Below are 26659 nucleotides of genomic sequence, written 5' to 3' on the forward strand. Positions count from 1 at the left end.
TTGTTATTTTTCTCACTTTAAAAATGCACTGAGACACGTAATGACTCATTTAGAAGATCCAGGACTCCTGTTCCAGGCAGTCAGACACCACAGTCATGTTCTTAACCACCATGAGACAGTGCATTCTAACCAACCACAGCATTACACTCCCTTAATAAACGTGAGCTGCGAGCAGAGCAGAAAGTGGGAGGTCCAGACTGGGCTCTAAAGGCACACCAGCCTTGGGCAAACTGGTCCTTACCGACGGTGTTTGTCTGGCCGTTTTCTGCAGCCATCATAAGAGGCGTTTTCCCAGAGGAGTCCACAGAATTGACCTGAGCGTTGTGGCTCAGCAGGAGCTGTAAACACTCAACGTGGTCTGTGAAGGCAGCTGCATGCAGAGGAGTTCTGTGAAACAAAAATGGCTTTAGATCAGCTCAGCTCCGGCCACTGCGGCTGCTTGGGGAGTGAATCAATGGATGGAAGAGATTCCTCTCTGTCTCTCCTCCTCTCTGTACATCTTTGTCATAAAAATAAATAAATAAGAAAAAAAAAAAACCCAAAAAAGGAAGACAGGCTAAAAGCCATAAACACAAAACTCATAATGCAAAAAGATTTTTAGGACAATTTTTGCTTGCAAATATAAAAATTAACTCAAGTAATACTGTCCATAAATTCTCACACATTAAGCTAATGGCTGAAAACTCTTCCTACGGAAAGCAAATGTTTTCTGCACAGCTGAATTCTCACCTTCCTCTGGAATCAGTAGCGTTCACGATGCTGGCTCCTAACGTATCAATCAACATCTCAGCAGCACCTTCGTTGTCATTGATCCTGCGTAAGGTGAAAAGGTGATCACTCACAACAGTGGTGTCTCTCTTAACACATTCAACCCAACCCTAATTCATTCTGGCTTTACTTACACAGCACAATGCAACGGACTGAAAGCATTCCCTTCTGTTTTCTGGAAAACTTCCTGTTCTAATAGAAGTTCTACACACGTCTCATGACCTATGTAGGTAAAGAAGACCAGGTATTAAAATCCAGAGAGGATAGTGGCTAAGGCCTCAGATACTCAGTAATCCAGTTCCTGTGATCCTGTCCCCTCCCTAGATGACAACCACTGTGCTTCCACTGCTGCAGAAAATCTCTAGGCAAACAACGGCACATACGCAAACTGTCTTTTTAAAAGGTAAATGAAATTATTTGTTTTGCACTTTGCTTTTTAACATGCATAAAAATCTTATTATTAAATGTTTCAAAAAATTTCAAAGTATGAGGGTCCATCACCAATGATTTAATCTATGATGTTTTTGAGGTGACTTAAACAGATCCCTGTGTTATTATTAATGGTGCTATAATGAAGTATTTTTATGCTTTTTAAAATCAAGTATTTTTGTAAGAAATATAGCTTCTACGAATGATATTACTGCAGTAAAGGATAAGTATCCAGATTTCAAAACATTACATCCATATCCCTGAAGTCCCTGAAAAATCCTTTTGATGCACAGAACAATTCTGAAGTTTTGAGAGACATCCACTGTGTTTTATAGCTTGCTGGCTGCTTCAGAACATCCTTGCCATGTGGTCCGGCCTTCCGGCAGGACCGCACCAACACAGTAGGACTGTGTGTGTGCACACAGGAAGCTCTCAACACTGGTTCTTCCTGCTCACTGCCTGCCGTGTCTGTAGCCAACAACAGCAATTATGATACAAAACGCAAACTAACACCCCAAACTGGATAAAACCAAAACACCTAGCACTAAAACAAAAACTCATTTTTGCCTAAAGGCTTGGGAGTTATTTCTTCAATTTCCCTTCCATCTGCCATGTCCTGAATCAGCACCACCATGGCAATGCCTGCTGGAGCAGGAGCCCTCAGCTTTGAACAGCAATTTGTAAAACAACAACAACAACAACAAAAGAGAAAGCGCAAACCCAGATTTCCTTAACCCAATTTTCAAAACCAGGGTTTTAGCAAAAACACCCTAATGGCTGCAAAGAACTATTGCTTCTTCTATTCCATTAGACATCTCAGATCCACTGTGACAATCAATTAGATTCCTACACAGTCTCTTTATTTAAATGGCTTAAAGTCTGACAAAGTGATGCTTCATTTTCTTTGTTAATTATCCTAACATATTCAAACAACAGCTCAACTTAAACATCATAATTGTTTCACCAGGACAGGGGTAATTTCTACTAAGACTAAACTGTTTTGTCAGTTTTTCCACTAATCCAATGGTTCTGTGTAACCCTTATGCCTGCCAGAAGACATTTGTAAGTGTTGGAGACAAGTGGAGTATGGGAAAATGCTTTTGGTGTCTGGTGGGTAGAAGCTAGGATTACAGCTAAACATCCTGCATCTTGCAGGACAAATGGGCCTAACACGTCAACAATGCTGGGACTGAGAAACTGTTAATTCTCTCTCTGAATATTAACTTACACTACTGCTTTTAATTCCATCTAAGTGAAAATTCATCACTGAGAAATAAAACAGAAACAGAAACTGATCAATATTGATTTAAGAACCTCCCACTCTACTGAAACATGGATTAAGGTGCTACCTGGAAAACGCTGGTTTTTACTGAGAAGGAGTATTACAGATGGGGCACACAGCCAATAAGGGTGTCAGTTCACTCCCCAGCTGCTCTACTTTCAACTCAGGTTCCTCCTAATGGCCTGGGAAAAGCAGCAGCAGTTGGCCCAAGTATTCTGGAGTCTAGGTACCCAGGTAGGAGATCTGGATGAAGAACTTGGTGCCTGGCCCAGCACTGGCTGTTGTGGCTACCTAGGGAGTGGACTAACAGATGGAAGACTCTAACTCTGATTTTAAAAATAAATAACTCATAAATAATAAATCTTGGAGAAAAAAACCAAAACCAAAAACTAGTCATTAAAAAGTTTACCACTTATCACTGAAAAAGTATTCTAAGTTTTTTTTTAAATAAATTTTATTTACACCAGTATCCAAAAGACTATTTTAAAATACATCTATAAACATTTTAAATTTGTCAATGTTTCTAATACAGTCAATATCAACAGACACAGGTTCTGAGACCACACTGTGTGATAGCTGACATCTGAGCAAAAGGGCCTATCACAGTTAAGGACAGAATAATAAAGCTAGCCCTGTTCACGTTTCAGAGTTAATTCTAAGAGTGCTTACAGTGTCATGAAAACTGATCAAACTTTAAAGGGAACAAACAAGGTAATTTCTGTGCTTAAACGACTAAACTAAAAATTCTGACGTTTAGCATGTATAGCCTGTTCCTTTCTAAAATCTGGCCCTCACTTCAAGAGGATGGCTGTTTTCTGTTTTGCTGGTGCTTCACCAATTCGCTCTTTACCCACACAATGATTAACAGCTAAGTGTAAGCCATTTTACATACTCTACTTTCAGAATACCAAATTACAAACCAGGCTTTCAATGATGAAAATGGTTTTAATTTTAGACTGCCTGTATAGTCTCTTCTTTCATACAGCCAATACATATTTAGTTCCTTCCAGCTCAATTCAGAAACACATTTTTGCCTCACTTTGAAAATTAGGCATATCCGCTATGATTTTTTTTTTCAGTGACAACCAGGCATGTGGTTCACGCAGAATTCTGCTTCTGAACAAAAACAAACTTAAAGTGCCTAAATTGAGAAATCATGAGTAAGAACAGTGTTCTACATATAGACCTGGGTAAGAAATCCAAAAGACAGGACCCAGCACTACAGCCTAGGAGCTAAATCCTCGCTTTGCATGCCTGGGATCCCACATGGGCGCTGGTTCGTCGTATTCTGGCTACTCCATGTCCTATACACTCTACTCCCTTGCTTGTGGCCTGGAAAAGCAGTAGAGGATGACAACAAAGCCTTAGGGACCCTGCACCTCCAGGAGGAGGCTCCTGGCTCCTGATCAGCTCAGCTCCAGGCATTGTGACCACGTGGCGAGGGAACCAGCAGATACAAGTTCTTTTTCCCTGTTTATTTGCCTTTCCATTAAAAGTAAACCTTGAAAACAAAAAAAAACAAAAAAACATGTAAATGACAGCAACTCCCTCTTAGACAGTGCTTGAGCATCTCTAACTAAATGCTCCATCGAAGGCACTTGCCTTGTACCCATGTAGCACAGCTAAGCTGTGAAAAGTCTCTAAGATCTATTGAGTATGTTGAGCACCGATGTCAGCGGTGACATGGGGATTTTGTGATATGCTCAAAAAGCATACAGATTTCAGTTTGGAATGTCAGCCATTTCACTGTTTCCTCTGTCCTATTCACTTTTTTTCTGATACAAACACATTTAGAACACAAAACAGTGCAGTCAAAATAAAGCACACTATACAAAAAGAAATGGAAACATAAAAAAACCTTTGAAGGCGCCACATTTTGTTTGAACTAAAAAAAAAGGTCTAAGAAGAAACTTCAAGACATTACACGGATTATCTCAAAATATCTTTGACAGAATCGGCTTCACTATGACAAAGGACATGACAATGGGACATTGTTCCCATGCTCTCTGCTCTTTTCAGACTTGACATTCCCCGTATCAATGTATCATCTTCACTAATCCAAGAGTGCCTGACAGCTGTCTGCTCAGCACATCTACAGGAAAGGAGGCAGGCTTCCATGTACTTAACCGTTGTAGCAGGCCCAGTGAAGTGCTGTGTATCCGTGATTGTCTGCTAGGGCTGGATTTGCATCTGTTGAGGCTGCTGCCTGCAAGAGGGCTCCAAGAACTCCAATGTGTCCACAGGCAGCTGACAGGTGCACAGGTGTTCGACCTCTGCTATCACGAAGCAAGCACTTAGCACCGTGTTGAAGCAATGCATCTACACATTCTTCATGGCCTGTAACTGCCTGAAAGAAAGGTAATCCATATAGGGTAGACCTCCTGCCAACTGAAGCTGATTTCAACAACCTGAAGTACGTATTACACCTTTCCATCAATTAGGCTGAGTATTTCAATTTTTTTTTTAACTGAAAGTGACATAAAAATCCAGTTACAGTAACAACATACAAATTGTATGAAAAATAATCCACTGAAAATAATAAATCTGAAAAGTTAAGATTAAAATATGTAAGAAAATGGTTGGGATAATGGAAGAAAAGTCAAAATGACACTAATTCTTCTCAAGATCTTAGGCTTTTATGATTTAAAAAGCCAGTAAGCAAAGTCTAGTTCAGTTCTAGAGAGTAGGAGCTTAGGGCCGGCTCCTCTGCAGGCCATGTGGCAGTTCGGCTCACCCCTCTGTGCAGTGCGGTCCTTCCCCACTTGTCTTTGGCATCCACACTGGCTCCTTTGTTCAGCAGTGAGTAGACACAGTCCGTGTGCCCATTGAGAACAGACAGCATCAAAGGGGTCCTGAGCCGCAAGAGAACAGGTTCAATGCCATCACTAAGACTCTATCAGCAACAACCAAATAACGTGACAGCCAGTCTTCCAAACATGCTTTTTTTCTGATGCAACATTAAAGCATATTTAAATTTTAAACACTTCTGTTTGGGAGTGGCACACCTGCTTTCTCTAAATCATAATCTTCCCATTCAAGTTGATTCACACTGATTTTATCCTTTAGAGGTAAAACCATTCCGTATCTTGAAAGGACTCATGTCTGAACCAGCCTCTCTGCCTTCTGTCTTTGAGATGAGCCCTCTATGAGAAGTGTCTGAGGGGACACTCAGGCCTGAAGTGGAGAGAGGAATGCTTACACACTGGATGCAGTAGTTAGAGGTTGTGTTGAGGACTTCCACACGCCATACAGGAATGGCTGATGGGAGTGCTGACAATTCTGCATCGTGCCAGCTTCCTCTTCTACCCTGAGAGCAGCAGAAGAGGGGCTCAAGCACTTGGGTCCCTTTCTCCCATGTGGGACACCAGGAATGAGACCCAGGCTTTGGTCTGTAGAGCTGGCATTTGGGGAGTGAACCAGTGGATGGATGCTCTCTGTCTTCAATTTTTCTACCTCTTAAAACACAATATTTGATCCTACTCAGCAGCATACTAGGAGCATATGAACAGTCATCTTAAAAGTAATTTAAAAAATTCCTGAAACTTACTGTCCATTTCCATCTTGAATATCTACAGCATTCTGTGGTTCTGCATTTCCTATTAACAGCCGTAAGCATTCTGAATGACCATTTGTTGCTGTAAAGTGAAATTAAAACATTTTAGTGATTATGACAAAATAAAAAAATGTGTATCTTTATAGCACATTTTATAGTGCTGAGTTTGGAGGGGTAGTTTCACTGGATTTAATATGAAAGAACAAAAACTAGAGGCACAAAGGAAGTTTCTACTGTCTTCCGTGTCATAAATCCTTCAGGCTAACTCTCCTGACCTCACCCCTCACACCCCAGCACCCACCCTGACCATTCGCAAGCTACTGGAATGTTTAGCTTAGCAGCCTTCTGGCACTGTGCACAGGGAAGGAGGCTTGCTTCCAATCACCGGATGAAATCGTGGACAGACCAAGTCGATGCCAACACCCCTGTTCTCTGACTGTAGTCAGTGTCCACGGGAGCACACGGCCCAGGTCTAACGACAGGGTTTTGAAGTCTACAGGGCTTCTGGGAAATACACACACACACACACACATATATTTTGGTTTGATAATGAAAACCACTCCTTTTTCTTGATTTTGGATGAGATCCTGTGAAGAAGCAGTGACCATTCTGCAACCTGATATAAAAGTAAGCATGTGAGAAGTAAATCAGCAGATGGGACCGTGTTCAACTTATCTCTCAAATAAGTTAAAAGACATCCTCCTTTCTATCCTCCCTTTCCAGCTTTTTTTTTTTTTTTAAAACAAATAAAGAGAATAAGAATTCAGCCAGAATGGACTCAACCAACCCTGCAACTGTATCTATCTCTGCCCAGTTTTTAAAGATTTATATACTTTCTTGAAAGGCACAATTTCAGAGAGAGAGAAAGAAACAGATCTTCCATCTAGTGGTTCACTCTCCAAATGTCTGCAATGACCAGGGCTGGACCAGGCTGAAGCAGGAGCTTTGCCCAGGCCTCTTCCACATGAGTGCAGGGGCCCAACCACGTGGACTATTTTTTACACTGCTTTTTCTAGGCCATTAAGTGCAGGCAGCTGGATTGGAAGTGAGCAGCCAGAAAACAAACAAGTACCTAAATGGGCTACCACTGTTGCAGGCAGCACAGCAACCATCTATAAAGATGTGTCATGTATCTGTATCTCTATCTATCTATCTAGTTTGAAGCTTAAAAGAATTTACAAAAATATTTATCAGCCAAATGACAATACAGAAAATACTGCTAATTAGAAATGATAAACTAGTAAAAACTAGCTACCACTATTCTACAAAAAGTTTTTGACAGATAAGTTAATTTCTAAAGCAGTTTGTAGCTCTTGAGGCCGGTGTAGTGGTATAACCAGCTAAGCCTCCAACTACAGAGACAGCATCCATTATGGGCACCAGTTCTAGTCCCAGCTGCTCCACTTTCGATTCAGCTCTTTGCCTATGGCCTGTGAAAGGCATGGAGGACGGAGCAAGTCCATGGATCCCTGTGCCCATGTGGGAGACCCAGAAGTTCCTGGCTCTCTGCTTCACAACTCTCAGCAGCTCCAGCCTTCACGGATGCTTGGGCAGCAAATCAGTACATGGAAGCGCTTTGTCTCTCCTTCACTTCGTAAATCTGCCTTTTAAATTAAACAAACCAACCAATCAGTAAATAAATCGCTAAAAGAAAGCATCCCGTAACACCTGGGCATGGTTCACGGAGACCTTATCTGGCCCACTGTTTTTGAAAAGATTCATTTATATTCAGTGCATAGTAGCTACTGAAGAGGCTTATCAGAATATCAAGTGGGAAGTGATCTGAAAAAGATTTACAGAGCAAGGCTTGCACTGATGGAACAGGTAGGTGCTAACATTAACCATAGCTTTTCTTTTCTTTTTTAATATTTATTTATTTATATTGAAAAGGCAGATACACAGAGAGGAGGAGAGGCATACAGAAAGGTCTTCCATTCACTGGCTCATTCCCTAAGTGGCCGCAACAGCCAGAGCTGAGACGATCTGAAGCCAAAGCCAGGAGCCTCTTCCGGGTCTCCCAAGCAGGTACAGGGTCCCAAGGCTTTGGGCCGTCCTCGACTGCTTTCCCTGGCCACAAGCAGGGAGCTGGATGGGAAGCGGGGCCGCTGGGACTAGAACCGGTGCCCATATGGGATCTTGGCATGTGCAATGCGATGACTCTAGCCACTAGGCTACCGTGCTGGGCTCAACCTATAGTTTTTTGTTTTTTTTTTTAAATAAGTAGAACGTACACTGGACCTTACAGCAATGATGAACCGTGTCTTAGTTCAAAACTCACTTATTAAGGATGTAAACATTCATGAAAGCTTTAATTAGTCCTACAATTTTTTTTTAGTTGTTGATGGATAGAACTTTATTCTTTTACAGAATAAGACATTACAAATTGATGGCATTTGACCGTCAGATGTCAACCTGCTTAGGGCCTTTAACTATTATGAAAATATTTGTCCTTGTTTAAGCATTCGATGGTCTTCAAAGTCTGCTCTGGAAGCAACAATTGGGACTACCTGTGGTTTTCTACTATAATGCTAGCTTCCCGAGTAAAATAGAAATAAAACCCAAATAAAATAAAATAAAACTTTTGCATTTATGCAAAAGTTTTAAATTCCATAAAAGGCAGACTCAGCAAATTCAACGTAATCACATAAACAGCCCCCCAAGGATAAGAAAACACTCGGTTAAGTTCTCCTCAATTTTAGCAGCCTCGGTTATTTACAACAGGAGTAGGCATTTGCCGTAGGGGAGCAGAATGAAGTGCCTGGTCCGTGTCCTGGCTACTTGGCCTCTGATCCAGCTCATGCTAATGTGCATGGTGGGCAGCACAGAAGGGCTGGCGGATGAAGGATGTCTTTCAAAGAAAGTAGAAATAAATTCAAAAGAAAAAATTTAATTCCCATACAGAACTGTGCCTCTGTACTCGCTAGTGATAAACAGCTGCTTTAAGTCACTTTAATGACGTGGTTAGGTTTTTGTAGTTTTCACATTAGCAGCAACATCACAAAATTAAAACATGAATTGATTTTTATAAAGTTGTTGACTTAAAATTTTGTCTGGAAAAATGTTTAATGCAGAACATTGGTATAGTAAGAATGTATTTCAACTGTCAAATCAAAGTATGTCTAGAATAACTTCCATCAAAAAGTCAAACAAACTGCTTTGACAAAGAATTTAGCACTTATGTAAATCTAATATTAAAAAAAGATTTATTTATTTTACTTGAGAGTTACACAGAGAGATCTTCTATCCACTGGTTCACTCTCCAAGTGGCCACAATGGCTGGAGCTGAGCCAATCCAAAGACAGGAGCCAGGAGCTTCTTCTGGGTCTCCCATGTAGATGCAGGGACCCGAGAACTTGGGCCACCCTCTGTTGTTTTCCCATGCCATAAGCAGGGTGCTGGAAGAGAAGCGGAGCAACTGGGACTAGAACTGGTGCCCAAATAGGATGATGGCACCAGAGACATAAGACTAGCCTGCTATGCCAGTCCCTATAAATCTAACTTTTAAGGCAGAAAAGGATTTTTTTTAAAATAGGTAGATCTGTTTGGTTTTCCCCTAAGAATATAATTATCTGACCATTTAAAATTAAAAAAAAAATTGGACAATCACTATAAATATGCACTAGACACTCAAGAAAGTATTAGATGGAAAGTGGTGAATAATTCCAGGATAACCTGTGGCGTACCTGCTGCGTGTATAGGTGTTCTCTTCAACATGTAGTCTTTCACTAAGATTGAAGCTCCCTGGTTAATGAGCACATCCACACACTCCACATGGCCCTTAAAGGCTGCCAGATCTAACGGCGTTCTTCCACTACTGTTCCTCACATCAAGATCTAATAAAGATTGCACTAGTACCTCCAGTGCTTGGTGGTGACCATGATAGGCCTAGAAATAAATACAAGTATCAATTAAAAACACATATGTAGACTGATTTCCTGCATATTTGAAAAAATTTAAAGAAAACATATCTTCTCATTATATCTGACATAATACATTTTCTATATTGAAAATTAACAAAGTAACTATAGCTTTTTATAATCATTAATATAGTAAGCTACACTTTTGGAGCAGGTTTTCTGCAAAAATCAAAATTGAAAACGACAGATGATTCTTTGATGAGCACATAGTGCCTGCTTCCCGGCAGATATTCAATGGCTGCTGGGACAGGGACTCCTGTAACAATGCTAAATGTGCTGTTTCCAAAGCCTGTGTTCTCAGCCAGGACCGGGCACTGCATGCTAACTCTGACACATTTCACTGCTGTCAGAAACCACAACGACACCTACAACAAGTTGTCAGTGCTTGGGTTTTTCTGAATTAAAATGAGGGTCTTCAACTCATCACGTGCCATGTTTTAAAAAAATCAATGCTTCTTTTAACAAGGAAATACTCAATTAAGCCTTGTTTGAAGTCTTGTCATGTACCAGGCTTTATCACAATTGTGTAAGAAAGCAAGATTTGAAGGTTTGTTAGATTGAAACCTTCCCTTTTACATAGCCTGATAAACGTGTTTCTTGGAAAACTTATTTTTAAAAAAGTCAGTATACATTTTTATACTGGAAAGGATGCTGAGCAGGACACAAAACAATAAGCTAGAAAAGAATATAGAGCAATTTCTTGTGGAAGATGTCAGAAAATATATCAGCCAAAGATAAACTAGCCTGAGGCCTCACGAATGGTCTAATGCTTTTGTGTTGGAAATCTCAAAATCAAACTGATTACAAGTCAGAGGATTCTAAGACTAACAGAGGGTCACATTTAGCGTTGTTCTTTCATTCCAGGTCAACAAAATCACGCTCTACAAGAAGGAACTTTCAGGCTCCCACGGTATATTCCTTAAGACAGAATTAAAAACAAGGATGACCATGAAACAGGATGATTTGTCACAGGGCTCCTCCTACTACTATGAGTAAAATTAGGAAGGAAGACACACTTCCTGAAATATGCTTATTATACCAAGTCGTCGTGATCTAGATCATTCTGGGAACTTGTGAACACCTCTTGAGATGGATATGAATTGTAAAAGTGACAGTATTATAACATTTCACTGAATCTAGTAAACCACAGAATCATTTCCATTTCAGTCTAAAAACAATAACTGGCATGCTCATATTTATTTATTTTTCTTATAGTTATTTTCTGTAATATGGTTTACAGGTATAGGGATTTGCCCCTCACTGTTTTCCTCCATATTATTACAATAGCACTGTGTCCTTCAACAACAGTCACAAGCTCAACATTCTGCTATTTAAGTGTATCATGGCCTTGCAGGTGTAGACAATGGCACAAAGTCTAGTATCTTACTGTCAAAGTATATTTACTTAGCATTCCATTGGGAGTCCTTCTTTTATTTGGAAGTAGAGATGCATACTACACCATAACTTCACTTCTCAGTATGCTAATCTCTACTATACAGTTCATCTATGAGAATATATGTATATACATGTTTACCTAAATATTTATTTATCTTGTACTTTGCATGAAGGTTGCCTTATATCTGAGATACATGAAACCACTCACTGAAGTGGCCTATTTTAACACCACACAGGCTTCTCTTCTTTAGGGCCTTGGAGTAAGGGGTGGTGGGAAGACTCTGAAGATCACCATTTTAAAGACAAAAGCAAGAAACAAAACACTATAGAGAATTCTCTGAATTAAAAAGGCTCTTGAAGGTTTAATATCATGGCTTAACTACTACACAGATCAAAAGTTCAGGGTACTAGTTTATGTTAACACAAATAGACTAAGCATTTGTCGTAAAGCAATCACCAAGTGGACTATGAAAGCAATACTCACAGCCAAGTGTAAAGGGCTTATTGTTGCTCTATTATCCAAATCACTTAGCATATCTGTCCCCGAGGTTTCCATTAGCTGAAAAAAGAAGAAACATTTTAACTGTTACTAAGTGATGTTTTTAGATAGAATAGAATAATGTTCTCCCCCCCTCCTCAAAGCTATTTCAAAGTACAAGCTGGTATCTGCAAGCCCAGTGAGCAGGACTGAGGGCATGCGAAGGAACACAGCATGGCTACAGAAGCCAGACGCCAGGAGGCAATGCTGCCGTGTAACTCTCCCCGAGTGAACATCTCCACTCTTTACCCACGATCTCTGACTATCTTTGTTCCCACTACCATGTAAAAATATCTTCGGCTCTATAGAAACCAAAGAAATAAACACAGGATTCTGAATGGTAGGAAGAATCAGTGAATACTTACAACATCTAATGGCGTTTCACTTGCAATCTGAAATAAAAGTTGAAAGAAAATATTTACTCACATAGGGTTAACACTGTTAACTTTTAACCTATACTGCTTTTTTCGCCAAAACACTAAGTCTTAAAATCACACCCACTTTTTTTTTAAGGTATATTTATTTTTATTGTAAAGGCAGTTCTACAGAGACACAAAGAAAGCTCTTCCATTCCATCTGCTGGTTCACTCCCCAAGTGACCACAATGGCCAGAGTTGAGCTGATATGAAGCTAGGAGCCAGGAGCCAGGATCCAGGATCCAGGAGCCTCCTCAGGGTCTCCCACGCGGGTACAGGGTCCCAAGGCTTTGGGCCGTCTTCTGCTGCCTTCTCAGGCCACAAGCAGGGAGCTGGATGGGAAGTGGAGCAGCTGGGACATGAACTGGCACCCATATGGGATTCTGGTGGTTGCAAGGCAAGAACTTAGCCACTAGGCTACTGTGGCAGACCCATACCTATTCTGTTTTAACTTTCTAAGAGAAGCAAAATTTAATAATAACAAGTCTAAATAAAGGAAATTAAACCTGAAGCATTGGTTACATACTTCAGCATTTTTAATTGATCACTTTCCTTTTGGTCTGGGAAAGTGGAATGTTCCACATTGAAATCATGCTTGAAATCAAAGACTTCCTTCTAAAAGTGCAGCTTTGGGGCAGGTGATCTACGTGACACTGAAGTCATCACGTATAATGTCTGATCTGCTTCAGGTGCGGCTTCCTGCCCGGCAGGCAGCAGGTCATGGCTCAGGCAGTTGGCCTCAGCCGACTGCAGTGCTGAGCTCTGCATCTGACCTGACCTCACCCTCGCGGCTGCAGGCATTGTCTGAACCAGCAACAACAGACAAAACAAAACAAAATACACAGAAATAAAACAAAGCAAACAAACAAGTCTTTTTTTTTTTTTTTTTTTTTTTTAAATTATGAAATGAAAGGACCCATCAGAACTAATGGTTGGAATCTTCCACTTACTGGAACATTTATTTCTCATATGACATGGTTATAATTTAGAAATTCCTAGAAAACATTTATTTAAGGGAGAAGAACGACAAACACATGGGGCGGTGTAAGGGACGAAGGCTGCAAGCAGCCCTTTCTAGACACTTCCTTTTCTTCCTTGCTATCTAAAATGGAAGCAGGAGGGAGGTCTGTAACTGAGGTGAGCACTGATATGAGAGGTATACAGATTCTACAGCCGTTAAAAAATGAAAATTTGTTTTGGATGCATGTCTTCACATATCTGTTATAATACAGACTATAAATTCGTATTATTTCTTCCACAAGAATTCAGGAATCTTACCAGTTGAAGACATAGACGGTGACCATAAGCAGCTGAATAATGAACCGCATTGTAGCCTTGCTTGTCCCGGATCCCTGGATTTGCATCATTTCTTAGTAAATATTCCAGGCACCTACACACAGTAATAGTAATAACACAGTGAAAATTTCCAAATTTTTAAACATTTTCTTATGTTTGAATAATTTACCAGCCATAAATATAGTTATTCCATAAACATCTATACTTTGTGACACTGATTGAAGTACCACAAAGATGCAAATGAAATGTTCATAAAAGCATTTCTTCATTCAAACTGGGAGCCTGGAAGTCTCACGATTACTAAATAAACTCACAGATGTGGTGAGCAGTCACTGTTGGCAATACTACTGCTTATCTATATAAAACAGACAGCAAATATAATTTCTCATCAGGAAGATCAAGAAAGTTAAGTTTAAAACCATTCCCTAGAATCCCAGGGGAGAAGTTCGTGCCGTTAAGGGGCAGGGTCAACAGGTGCAGACGCAGACACACTGGCAGCACAGAACGGGAGCACAGGCTGGCTGTTACGGGATTCCACTCCTCTTAAACAGGATTTATTTTATATATCTCAAAGGCAAAGACTGATACAATGATCCACTTGTTCCATTTCCATGCTACTAAAATATGAGGTCACAATTTGTTACAAGAAATTTTGTTATGGTGGCAGAAAAGGGTACTGGGGTAGAAATGAAAAGATTTTCTTTTAGTTGTATGGTGAAATGGCCTCTATCTCTATTAACTTAATAAAGTGGGGGTGCACTAAATAATCTATAAAGTCCATTCATGTTCAAATTCCATATACAGTAATTTGTCTTGCATTCTAATAAGCCTACCTAAATATTAATGGAAAACAATCAAATATTCCTTGCTAAAAATTCAAGTTTCCAGGGTAGGTCATCTGGAACATCCGCATGCTGTATCAGCATGCCCATATTTCAGTATCATCCCTTCTTTACTGATAAATTGCCTAAAACTCTTCAGATCTCTTAGAATTTACAATTTTCATTCACAAAAGCTTCAATGTTACCTACTATGAGCAAATAGAACACAGGCAGTTTTGCCTACTGACACTTGAATACAGGGCATATTCTATCAATGGTACAAACTATTTTAAGAAAACGACCAGTGATACATGAGCACGGAAGAAATGATTTATTTAAGGAAAGCAAAACAAGTAGGTTTAAGTTCATGCTTACTTTCTAAAGTAGGAAAATATGTTGCTACAAATTTACAGTGACTACTTTCAAGTTTGCAGCAATAAATGATTTCAAATCATATAAATATTCTGTGAAGTATTTCTTCTACATGAATATTACTTATGAAGTATCACTCATTCTTTTAGTCTCATTCATGATGGGCAAACATTCACCAGCTCTGTTACTGAATTGCATTTTTGGAATCCAGTTTACAAGGATTGCCGGTGAGCCTGAGCACTACCTCCAAAGGATATTTTCGTTCCAATCTCTACCAAACCTCTCCTGACACTGCCCCTCTCTGCTCTCTCCCTTCCCCACACAGCCGAGGCTTTGCCCTGGGAAGAGAGACGGGAAAACATGACAGTGGTATTAAGGTGTTCTTCTGTCGGGAGGATGAGATGCATCTTCCTCTTTCTTCACCAGATCAGTCATAAAAACAGCCTGTTTCATAGAACGAACAGTAACAACGACGCTTTATGAACAATTAAATCATTTAATAATTACGAAAGATTTAAATCTCAATTCAGCTGAATAATTATTTAATAATAATTATGAATAATTTAAAAACCAATTTGCTTCCAAAACTGGAGAGCCAGAGAAAGATAAAAATGACAATGCTACCAGAAGCCAACCTGCATTAGCAGTAACCATCCTGTGCCCCTGTATGGTACTTACTTGCCATCTGTGTCTGATGTTGCTGCATAGTGCAGGGGTGTGCAGCCTCTCTCATCCAGGTCATTCACACTTGCCCCTGACCCCACAAGAGCAAACAGGCACTGGTAATTGCAGTTGGCAGCCGCGTAGTGCAGTGGAGACCTTTCGTGCGCAAGTCAATGAAAGACAAAAGCCAGGACATGCACTAGTGAACAAGAGCACAGATGACCCTCACTCCCACCCAGTGTCAAGCACTGCACCACTAGGAGCCTCAGGCTGAACTCTGTCATATACCGCATCTCTGAAGGGCAGAACATAAAGCTGGAAAGACACAGTAAGATGGCATAGGCTTTTAAAATAGGAAGTAAGACTGAAACACGAACTATTTCATGGCTGTCAGGATTTAAACTGATTACAATTTCACATACTTTGATTTTAACAAAGCTTCCCTGTACTAATAGAAATGACAGTACAAAAGGCACTATCGCGTGTCAGAAGAGGAATGAAGGTAAGGAAAAAACAGAAGCATTAAATAATTATCCTTGTTTATATCAACTGCATGACACAGCTCCAGAGTAACATCAAAATTTTCAAGCAATAACCAGTTATGAAGACTTCACTATCAAAATAACTTTTAATTTCTAAATGTGAGTGTAACTCATGTCTTCCTGGTCACTCAGATGAAATAACATTACTAACTTTACGACTTGATGTTGCCTTACAACTTTATGATTCCATGATTTCATTGAAAAAATATTAAACAGCAAAACAATAAATTTAGTTATGGTATAATGTTTCATAAAATATTTATACAGTGAGATAACATAACACTATTTTGTGTCAGTGGATAACACAAATACCAGAGTGACTTTTTAAAACAAACATGCATGGAGCCCTGAATGAATCTTAGGCTTCTAAATTCAGAATACGCTTCAGAAACCCTCTCTGCTATTTGAAATATAGAATGTAAAAAATGTTATAAACTAACTAATGTGAATGGGATTGAAGTATAATTATAAAAATAAATTATCTATGAAAATACTGAAAATTTGACTTGGTGGGCCATAAGTTTCATCAATAGACTTTTAAGGGTGAACTGTTCCCCAAAATTATTTTCTTCTTTTGTTCTGGTCATTTCCGGTTTCTTACCACACTTAAGTCTTTCTACATCTCTTCTGACACATTTACACGCACACACACTCCTTCTAATATACACCCTTCCCTGTCATACACTTGGATGTGTACAATTCCCAAACTTTTGACACATAACTACACTTACTGCCACACCTATTTTTCAAGGCAGGTCAAACTGCCTTCAATACTTTCCCATACAGTAATAATCCATTCTGTTTTATCAACTTCTATCCTAAGTAACTTAATAAATAATGGTATTTTAATTACAACAATCATAAATATTAGTATAACTGAAGCCTATCTAAATTGGTGACAGTGAGCACTGGCTGACTACAAGGAAACTGCCATATCACACACACATTTGAGTATGAAATTTTTGTATGTAAGAGGAGAAAAGAAAATGTTTATGTTCATCATCTATTTCCTACTGTCCTAGTGCTTTGTAACCAGAGATGGGTAGCAGACTCTCACAAAGGAATTCCCTGGAGGAAGGGAATTCCAGTACCACTATCTTCTGGGCATTATGAGTTTCTTGAAGGAACACAGGTACCTCTGGACTTGTATTTCTATAGCTATAAATACAGGAAGGGAAGATGTGGTATCAGAAAGCACCGCAGAACACCTAAGGGAGATAAGGCCGTGGCTGGCAATGTGGGGCTGTGGCCAAGATCCAAACAAAAGAACAAAGTGGTGAGAACGACTCAAGTCACCGACACTAGCAGGGTGATCACGGCAGAAAAGATGCTGACCAGCTCAGTCTATTCTCCAAAGTCAGAAAGGCAAACAAGTCATTCATAAGTAAATCAAATTAGGCTCAACAGAGGAACTGTATAATATCCTACCTCCCAAATTTGTCCTTTTTGTTGAAGTCTGCACCAGTATTCAGCAGAAGGTTTAGGCACTCCAAATTCCTATTCAAGGAGAATACAGTTTGAAAAACTTAGTTTTCAAAGATTTTTAAAACAAAATTGGTAAGTTTAATAAGTACAACAGTATGTTATTAAACAAAGACTGAAAGTGAATGAAATGGCAGCACATATCTTATGAAGACTAAAACATGAAAATTCATCTAAAGTTTTAAGTTACATAAAGCATGTGAGAAGATGAAATAAGAAGCTGCACTGTGGTGCTGAGGCTGAGCTGCGGCCTCCATTTCAACTCCAGGCTGCTCAACTTCAAACCACCCTGTTAGGGACTGGCAGGCAGCGGGAAGTGGCTCAAGTACTTGGGCACTGCTGCCCACTGCAGAGATGGAGACGCGGTTCTTGACTCCTGGTTCAGTCTGACCCTCCCTGCTTGTTGCAGTCAATGACAGATCTCTATCGCTCTGAATTTCATGTAAGTCTTCAGGGAAAAAAAAAGGACAATGCATTTTCCCTGAGCTTTTTGAAACACCACGTTTCATACTGGCACATAACGATAATGAATGAATCATGTTGTCTTTTTTTAAAAGGAAGATTATGTTGTAAAACAGATTTAGAAGATATTTAGGGAACAATGAACATACAATGGTTTAAATTGGAGTTTAAATATTCTCTTTAAACTGGGTTAAAAAGCAGATCTGAAAACGTGACAATGTTCTATTCTAGTCAGCTTTACCCTCTCCTAACCTAGGATTGTTTACTCTGATGTCACTTCAGGTGAGAAAGAGCACAATACACATGCAGGAGTTACTGTAACATGAACTTACTATGCCACGATGGAAACCTGAGCTGCCTTGAGCTCAGACACGCAGGACTCTAACCTCTCTGTGGGCAAGTTATAGGAATTTAGGTCATGAACTGGGAGAGGGGTATTCTATGACTCTGGGAGAACATGAAAGCCACTAGGACATCCAAAACCCATCTCTACGACTTAGACTGGTCTGGTGGTATTCTTGGTTTAGAGCAATAATCCTCTGAAATCACTGGGAATTTTTAAGGGCTATCATAAGGGACTTCTAAGGATTGTCATAAGGAGTAACATTCTTGGAAAATGTCCTTTTGATAAATCATGAATGAAATGGATTTTTACAAATCTAAATTGCTTTACATTAGTAGCATCCCTTTCACAAACCAAGAGTTTTAGTTGAAATTTGTTGTTTAGTCAAATCAAGATATTTGTTTCCCCTAGGAGCAGTGGTACTTTCTAAAACTTGGTCACAAATCTTTTGATCTCAAAGTTTCTTCTTCTATCGAAATAAAAAATACATCAACATGATTTTCCTGAAAATATGATTTAGAAAACCTGGAGCAGTGGTAACAGAATAGTCCAAATATGCTCTCCCATTTGGATGCCAGTGACCCATTTATGTGAGTCCTCACTGCTGCCTCCCTGCATCTGCACTGCGGGAAGCAGGAATTAGCAGCTGGAGCCAGGAAAGGAATCCAGGTGCTCCAATTCGAGACGTGTCTTAACTATATACAACTATGAAACTTCATATGTGTGTATGTATGATATATAGATACAGAAAATCAGTTCATTATTCTTTCATTTATTCAGGCAGTAATTTCCTTATGGAAAGCAATTTTTCCTTTGTAGCTTTGTTCTCTCTCCAACTCATGACCTATGACTTAGTTTGGAAAAAATGACAATAGAAATTTTTGCTATTCTATATTTTCTTTAATGAAACTATTCATGTTGCCATTTGTTTTCTATTTTGTGAACAGAAACTAACACTGTCATGAATGGATGTTTTTTCTTCTTTAAGAAACAAAGATATGATTGACATACCCTCCAGCTGCAGCTGCATGTAGACAGGTCCTGCCAAAATCATCTGGAGTATCTATATCAAATCCTATAAAAATGAATACATCTCTTCTATTATGTGACTATGACAAATGATTATTTTAAAATATTATGCTAAGATTTGCATCTTTTCCCCCAATGCCAAACACTATGAGTTCTAGATATATAAAATGATTGATGAAAAAAATATTAATAACGTACAGTGCTACAGAAATATAGGCTAGGGTCTTGGCCAAATCTAGAATGCTTGCTTACAAGGCCAAAGAGAACAATGAAATACTACTTGGCAATAAAAATAAAGTGCTGATGCTGATACACGAAAGACCCTTGTGAAAATATGCTAAATGACAGAAGCCATCACAAAGACTTTATTTTGGATAATTCCATTTATACCAGGGGTGGAGAATATATAATGCTTATGAAAAATTTGATCTGGTCCTCCCAGGCAACAACACATGGAACTTGAAATGCAATTAGGCTATATAGCAGTCTAATTTTTAAGTTGGTAATTCGTATGGTCTGTGAATCATGTTACAAAATATCCAAATGTTCCTAGGTAGAAAATAGGTTCCCCACCCCTGATTTATATGAACTGTTCAGCACAGGCAAATTTAGACAAAAAAGTGGATTAACTGTTTGGGGCTGGTAAAGGGAAGTAATGAAGCCTGACAAAGGTTCTTCTTTTACAGGGAATGATGATGTTTTAAAACAGAACAATGGTTAAATAATTCCATGAATATATTAGAAATACTGAACTGTATACTTCAGGTGGATGACTGGTATAGTACGTGAATTGTATTTAAATAGAACTGTCAAAAAGTAATGGGAAATGAGTATGTGAATACTTGTGGACACATATACACTTGAAAAAAAAAGAATTAACTCACTTAAAAAATATCATTAAGAAAAACTCAGATGTATCTGTCTCACTCCATAAGTGAATTTTCACTGAAATGTTCTAATTCTTCCAGTAAACACATGAGTATAAATATATAAAAAATTTTCAACTTTGTTAACACTATGAGAAAGAGAATCATTTAAAATAAATTAAGTCTTATTTTTATCTTCAGTAATTCTTATATTTATATAAAGATACTAATTCTACTAGTTCTTGAAATACTGCACACTCCAGTTTCCAATACAGAGATCACTAAAAATACAAAATATATCCCACAGCTTAAGAGAAAACTAACTTATAGAATCATTTACAGAAACAACACAACATTTTCTGAGAAGTTAATAAATGATCTTGTCTATGCAATTCTGGGAAATTAGCATAAAGAGGTTGTCTTAAAATCTTAGGGAGATTTAAAAAAAAAAAGGAAACATAAAACAAAAGAAAAAAACCAAACCCACACAGTAGCCTATAAAGGTTCAGCTCACCTGAAGAAAGAAGCTTCCTGCAGCAATCTGAAAAACCACTTAAGGCTGCCAAATGGAGGGGGAACATTCCATGGACGCCACGCCTATAGTGAACAGGACAGAAGCTTCATTACAATACATGTACGTAAAGGTATGCACACTAAATAAGTTACTGAAAGATAATTAAACTCATCAAAATCCATAACATTGTGGATAATAATTTTGCCGGCTCTTAAACAGAAGATGGACACCATTTATCACTTAGCTACTGTTCAATAACAAACAGGGCTTTAAACTTATGCACTATTATTACAGGTTTTACTCTTAGGGCTATCCTAGGCACACTGGACACTGTGAGCATTTCTCAGCCACACATACAGGGCAGCAGCAATGCCCTCCTTTCTAAATTAGGACAAACTATGTCTTTGTACATTTGCCAATGGGACAAAACCCACTCTCACGCAACACCCACCTCCCCCACCCCAGCTGAAAAGCATTATACTGTGGCATCATATTCCAGAACTGTGCATTGAAGTAACTCTTCAACAGTGAAAAACAGTGAAAACTTGTTGAGTGAACTGTGAAATTTTCAGGTAATCATTAAATTCCATGAAATGAATGAGCCAGAACTTGCAGAGGTGCAAAAAAAGGGCCTACATTTATGTCTGCAAGTCCAAATCATTACATTAATGTACAATTCTTTTTTAAATTTTTATTTATTCATTCATTCATTCATTCATTCATTCATTTTTGGGAATGGGGGTGTAGGGGAAGAAAACTGGAAGGGAAATGTCCCCTGCCATGGTGGCAGGACAGGGGCTGCCAGGGGAAGGGGACCAGAGGGACGAGGATGGAAAGAACCAGGTGAAAAAGGAAGGGAAGGGAGAGGGGAGAAGGGAGGAAGTGTGGGCTGCCAACGCACAATTCTTTTGAGGGGCCAGTGGTAAAGCACCTGCACCTCCTCCAAATAAACACATAGATCTTTACACAGAAAGAAGTGCATGTAAAATAAAGAAAAGCAACTTGTTCCAATCCAATTAAACTGGGATTGGGGAGCAAGGGATTCTTTGTAGAAGCCACCAAGATATCTCTGAGCTACACACAGAATTTAAAAACTATTATTGACAAATGGTATTTGCATGAGGAAGAAGCACCTAGTGCACACAATAAGAAGCATTAAAATACTGTCAAGGGCCTGGTGCAATAGCGCAGTGGCTCAAGTCCTCGCCTTGAACACACCAGGATCCTATATGGGCACAGGTTCTAATCCTGGCAGCCCCACTTCCCATCCAGCTCCCTGCTTGTGGCCTGGGAAAGCAGGAGAGGATGGCCCAAAGCCTTGGGACCCTGCTCAGCTCCAGACGTTGCAGCCACTTAGGGAGTAAACCATTGGATGGAAGATCATCTGCTCTGTCTCTCCTCCTCTTTGTATATCTGCCTTTCCAATTAAAAAACAAAACAAAACAAAACAAAACAAAAACACTGTCTAGATTAGATTACAAAAATTAAAAACTGTGTATTGTTTACTTACATGTGAGAGAAATGGGTTAAAAATACTCCATGTTGGCTTAACAAATAAAATCCTATTTAAGCATTCTAATCTACCACACAGTCAATACAAAATTCGTTTAAAAATTAGTACAATATTAAAGACAAAATCCACATTTCCACTTTGGCCATCTAGAAAAATTGCAGCCTACTTCCCTTGTGCTTCCCCGTGGCAGTGGGCATCACCTTGAAGCGCCACTTACTTTGCCGTGTCAGCACCACTTGTAATCAGAGTGTTGATGAGCAGCTCATGGCCGTACCGTGCCGCTATGTGCAAAGGGGTGTTTCCATTCTTATCCTCACAGTCAATCACAGCGCCTGAGTACAGGACAGACAGTCACTCAACTACATCCCGATCACATCAAAGCTATTACACAGAAGGTGATACACAGTGCTGTTCAAGCACTAATTGTAACCTGATTCCATTCAAATTATACTTATCAAGCCACCAATTTTATACTAAAAGCAGTTCTTGGAACTAAATCAAGGATTTTAATACAGTATTTTAATACACATCCTTATGGCAAGACTTCTTGGAGATTTATTCTGCACACTTCAAGACAAATGCATACAGTGCTTCAAAATTATCTGGTCATGAATTTATTCCTGTTTTCTCATACAAAACCATGGCCTCTAGGGACTACTAACAATTCCTTGGAATATGGATGGAGAAACACTGCTTTAAGTGTTCACTATACCTAAAAGTTCTTTATATTTAAAATTTAGTTTGTCTAGTACAAATTCAAACAGAAAAGAATGTAAGTTCAGAAGAAAACCCTAAAATCCTACACAACATGCAAAATACTCAAAAGAGGAAAATAATAAAACACAAGAGTACATATATTACTACAGAATATGAGAAAGCCAGTTCTCTAATTGGCAGCACTGGAAAAAGTCAATATAAGCTGTTACAGAAACAAAACTTATGACTCGAGGAAAGAAAGCAAAAATGAATAGAAAACTATGAAAGATATGTATGGAGGGTATTTTATACTCTAATATTTGATTTTCATGGATGTGAAATCAAATATTAAACATATACAGACTGTTAATACCACTTATACTGTGGATGTTTTTACTATAGGTAAGAAATAAAAACAAACAGAAATACTTTTTACCACTCTGGATAATGGTCTGTGACCTGGAGAATCTACCGTGGAGGGCAGTCATGTGCAGGGGGGTTTTCCCATCTTTACTCTGAAATAATGGAACAAAATACTTTTTAAATTTCTCTACTACATCCACTATAAATATTATACAGCTCATTTTAGTTTGAATATTCTGTTTCTTTACTTACCCTGACTTAACTCACTAAACCATGAGAGTCAATTATTCTGAACTAATTATTTCAGAAAGTAAATAATACAAATACACAGACTACTTTATGCCCACAATCTTACCAAGCTACCGACGGTCTGTACGGGGCAACTCGGTATCATTCCATGTGTGGGGAAACTGAAGCAAATGCACACTGCATGATTTAAAAAGATCGTCAACCAGGAGGTGTTTCCCCAGCTCAGATATATGATTTGATACTGTTTCAGCGCTTTCCAGTCCAAGAAACCCCAACTTTTCCTTGTTCCCAGTCAACTAGTGAAAACTGACTACGAAAATTTCAGCCATTACAATTCATTTAAATACTGTATGTACTGATTTAGAATTAGTATTACTGTTTAATTACTTAAAATAAGTCAGCCTGGCTGTTTCTTCTCTAAAGCCTTCTGGTTAAACAAAACACACAAAGAAAATAGTGTTTTGTAGCGTATAGCCCCCTAATCATAAGCAGCAATCTTCCGTGTATGAAATATGATTAGTGTCTGGAATTTATACTAACACTATGCAATGCATATCTCCTTAAGCAAGATTATAATGGCTAGGTATTTGATTTTATGCTGTCTTATGAATATCATGAGCCAAGACGTCACCAATGTGGCAAGGAATATTAAAGAATTCCTAATCTCTTGGAAGCAGTGTGAGGAGGGAAGGGAAAAATACCACGTACACAGGCTCTGCAGTCAGAACAGCCCAAGCAGGAGCTTAGTCCTGCTACTCACAACAGTGCCCGAGCTCTGAGCTTGCAATTCTTCAGCTGAAAATGGGCATGATTTTATCTACACTTTGTAGATATCTTTACAGAGTAAATATAATCACCTTTGTGAAAAATCCCTACTGCACACTAGTACCTTAGCAATACAGATTACCAGCTTACTTGGAGTTTTGTAATGTACCACTTGGCATCCAAATCTAAACACAAAGCACAGATACATTTTAACAAGATTCTGGTTGTGTCTTTTCAAAATGTCCCCTAAATGGTGTATATTCATTTTTAGTGTTAACCTTTTAAATAGTTATTTTTAAACAAACATAATGCATTTCATCATATATGTTTTCCCATGATACTTAACACAAATATCTTACCTACAAATGTTTTATAATAAATTGGCCTAAAAAACTGAAAATACACAAAAAATTAGGCTGTGAACTTTATTTTAGTGTCAAGATGATTTCAAAATTTCTATTGGTAGGCCTTTAAGGAGAAACTTTTTCCTCTGCACCAAATTTATATCATGTTTTAATAGACCATGTTTATCCAAAAAGCCAGAATTTTTGAAATTAAAATAAACAGGACAAATTTATCATTAATACATTTTAAGTAATTAAATTATTAAATAGTAGGTGGTTTAAGTGAGAAGTAAAAACTCTAAATGTGTATTTCAGTGTATTAAAATAGTCATTCTAACCCTAGACATAATAATACAAAAACTTTTTTTCAACATCCCAATGCCCTTTCTTCCATGGATATGATATGAATAATTTTTTCCCTTAGCTGGAAGGAGGAAATGTAAAGCAATGACCTCGTTACAGATAGACATACTGCTGAACTCTCAAAGTAGGGAAACAGCAACATTATAGGATTCACTGAAGTCAGAGAGAAAGTGAACTTTTTTCTACCAATGTGAAAGACACTGGCGTATTAGAACCTACAGAAACAGGCCAATCTGGTGTAATTAAGTCTTTCTAAGCGACATTGCAAGCTTAAATGTCTTCACTGATCTTAAATGTTTCACCTTGGCTTGTCTTTATACCACAAGCTATCACTTAGTAAGCACTTCAAGGGTCAACTAGTAAATTAACATAGTAACAATCAGAAAAAAGTATTTTGGAAAATCTGAACTGATGATTAATAAAATAGCTACGTTGGCTACATGTGCTTCCATAGTTACACCGAGGTGCATTTGTCTGGCTCCAGATTTTTCACTTATTTCTAAAATCTAAATGGTTCTTGAAAATAACTGTCACCCACCCCCCCAAAAAAATCCCCAACAGTAACTATCCCTCACATGTAACGCACTCCCACTGCTGCTTCCCAGCACTAACATTTTAATATGTCCTTTATTAAACCTCCATCAAATCATCTGATTTTTTAAAAAAAGATTTATTTATTTTTATTTGGAAGGCAGCTTTGACAGAGAGAAGGTCTTTCATCTGCTGGCTCACTCCCCAAATGCTTACAATAGCTAGAGCTGAGCTGATTGGAAGCTGGGAGTCAGGAGCTTCTTCCGTGTCTCCTATGTGGGTGCAGGGTCCCAAGGAGTTGGGCCATTCTCTGCTGCCTTCCCTGGCCATAAGGATAGGAAGGGGAGCAGATGTGACAGAACTGGTGCCCATATGGGATGCTGGCGCCATATGGATTAACCTGGTGGAGGATTAACCTGCTATATCACCTCGCTGCAACCTCCAACCTTGATGCTTTTTAAAGAAGTAATCCAACATCACTGCATATCACTTCTAAACATATCAATGTGCATACAATTTCCATCTAAGTGAAAATTCATACAATGAAGTATACAAATCTTAAAACTTACCAGCTTATGAGCTGACAAATGTTTATCTATATAATACTAAGACCTATTAAAAAGACTGCCATTAACTGTATTTCACCAGCTCATATCTGTTTCCAAGTTGATCTCCGCACTTCTCCCCTCTAGAGGGTACAACTGTTCTGATATTTATTCACCTACACATTTAGAACCCTGTTTTAATAGAATTTTGTTATGTTGTAGAACTTTACATCCATGGGAACAGGAACAGTGCACATACTCTGGAAGTTTCCCTCAGCATACCATTTTATAATTATCCATGTTCTTCAGCCTGTCCTTGTTATTGCTGAATGATCTTAATTACTGATATTATTTCAGATATTTCCATCTCCTACCTTCATATTGACATCGGCACCATTGCCCACCAGAAGCTCTAGACACAGTGCTCCATGTGTCGAAGCAGCAGCGAAGTGCAAGGGAGTAAACCCTTTTTCATTCTTTTGATTCACGTTAGCACCGCAGTCTATGAGTTCATTCACTACAACATCCTGTCCATTATAGCAGGCTACGTGAAGAGGTGTATTTCCATAGGCATTTGGCTCATTCATCTGTTGGAAGAAATG

At 38.7% G+C, this 26659-nt stretch overlaps 1 protein-coding gene across 1 annotated transcript in view; it reads right to left on the reverse strand.

The window, feature by feature from the left end:
- ANKRD28 (ankyrin repeat domain 28) overlaps positions 1 to 26659 on the reverse strand; it is a 76805-nt gene that overhangs the window by 6570 nt on the left and 43576 nt on the right. Inside the window, exons 8-24 of the mRNA XM_004588310.4 lie at positions 26432 to 26644; positions 23334 to 23412; positions 22419 to 22533; positions 20689 to 20771; positions 19291 to 19354; positions 17421 to 17489; positions 15466 to 15606; positions 13577 to 13688; positions 12248 to 12274; positions 11829 to 11903; positions 9716 to 9917; positions 6027 to 6114; positions 5214 to 5331; positions 4607 to 4826; positions 903 to 990; positions 730 to 813; positions 242 to 387 (exon numbers count right to left, since the gene is read on the reverse strand). Coding sequence (XP_004588367.1) covers positions 242 to 387; positions 730 to 813; positions 903 to 990; positions 4607 to 4826; positions 5214 to 5331; positions 6027 to 6114; positions 9716 to 9917; positions 11829 to 11903; positions 12248 to 12274; positions 13577 to 13688; positions 15466 to 15606; positions 17421 to 17489; positions 19291 to 19354; positions 20689 to 20771; positions 22419 to 22533; positions 23334 to 23412; positions 26432 to 26644 — 1924 coding nt within the window. The remainder of the gene's footprint in view (positions 1 to 241; positions 388 to 729; positions 814 to 902; positions 991 to 4606; positions 4827 to 5213; positions 5332 to 6026; positions 6115 to 9715; positions 9918 to 11828; positions 11904 to 12247; positions 12275 to 13576; positions 13689 to 15465; positions 15607 to 17420; positions 17490 to 19290; positions 19355 to 20688; positions 20772 to 22418; positions 22534 to 23333; positions 23413 to 26431; positions 26645 to 26659) is intronic.

The sequence above is a fragment of the Ochotona princeps genome, chromosome 30, assembly GCF_030435755.1.
Source record: "Ochotona princeps isolate mOchPri1 chromosome 30, mOchPri1.hap1, whole genome shotgun sequence".
Lineage (NCBI taxonomy): Eukaryota > Metazoa > Chordata > Mammalia > Lagomorpha > Ochotonidae > Ochotona > Ochotona princeps.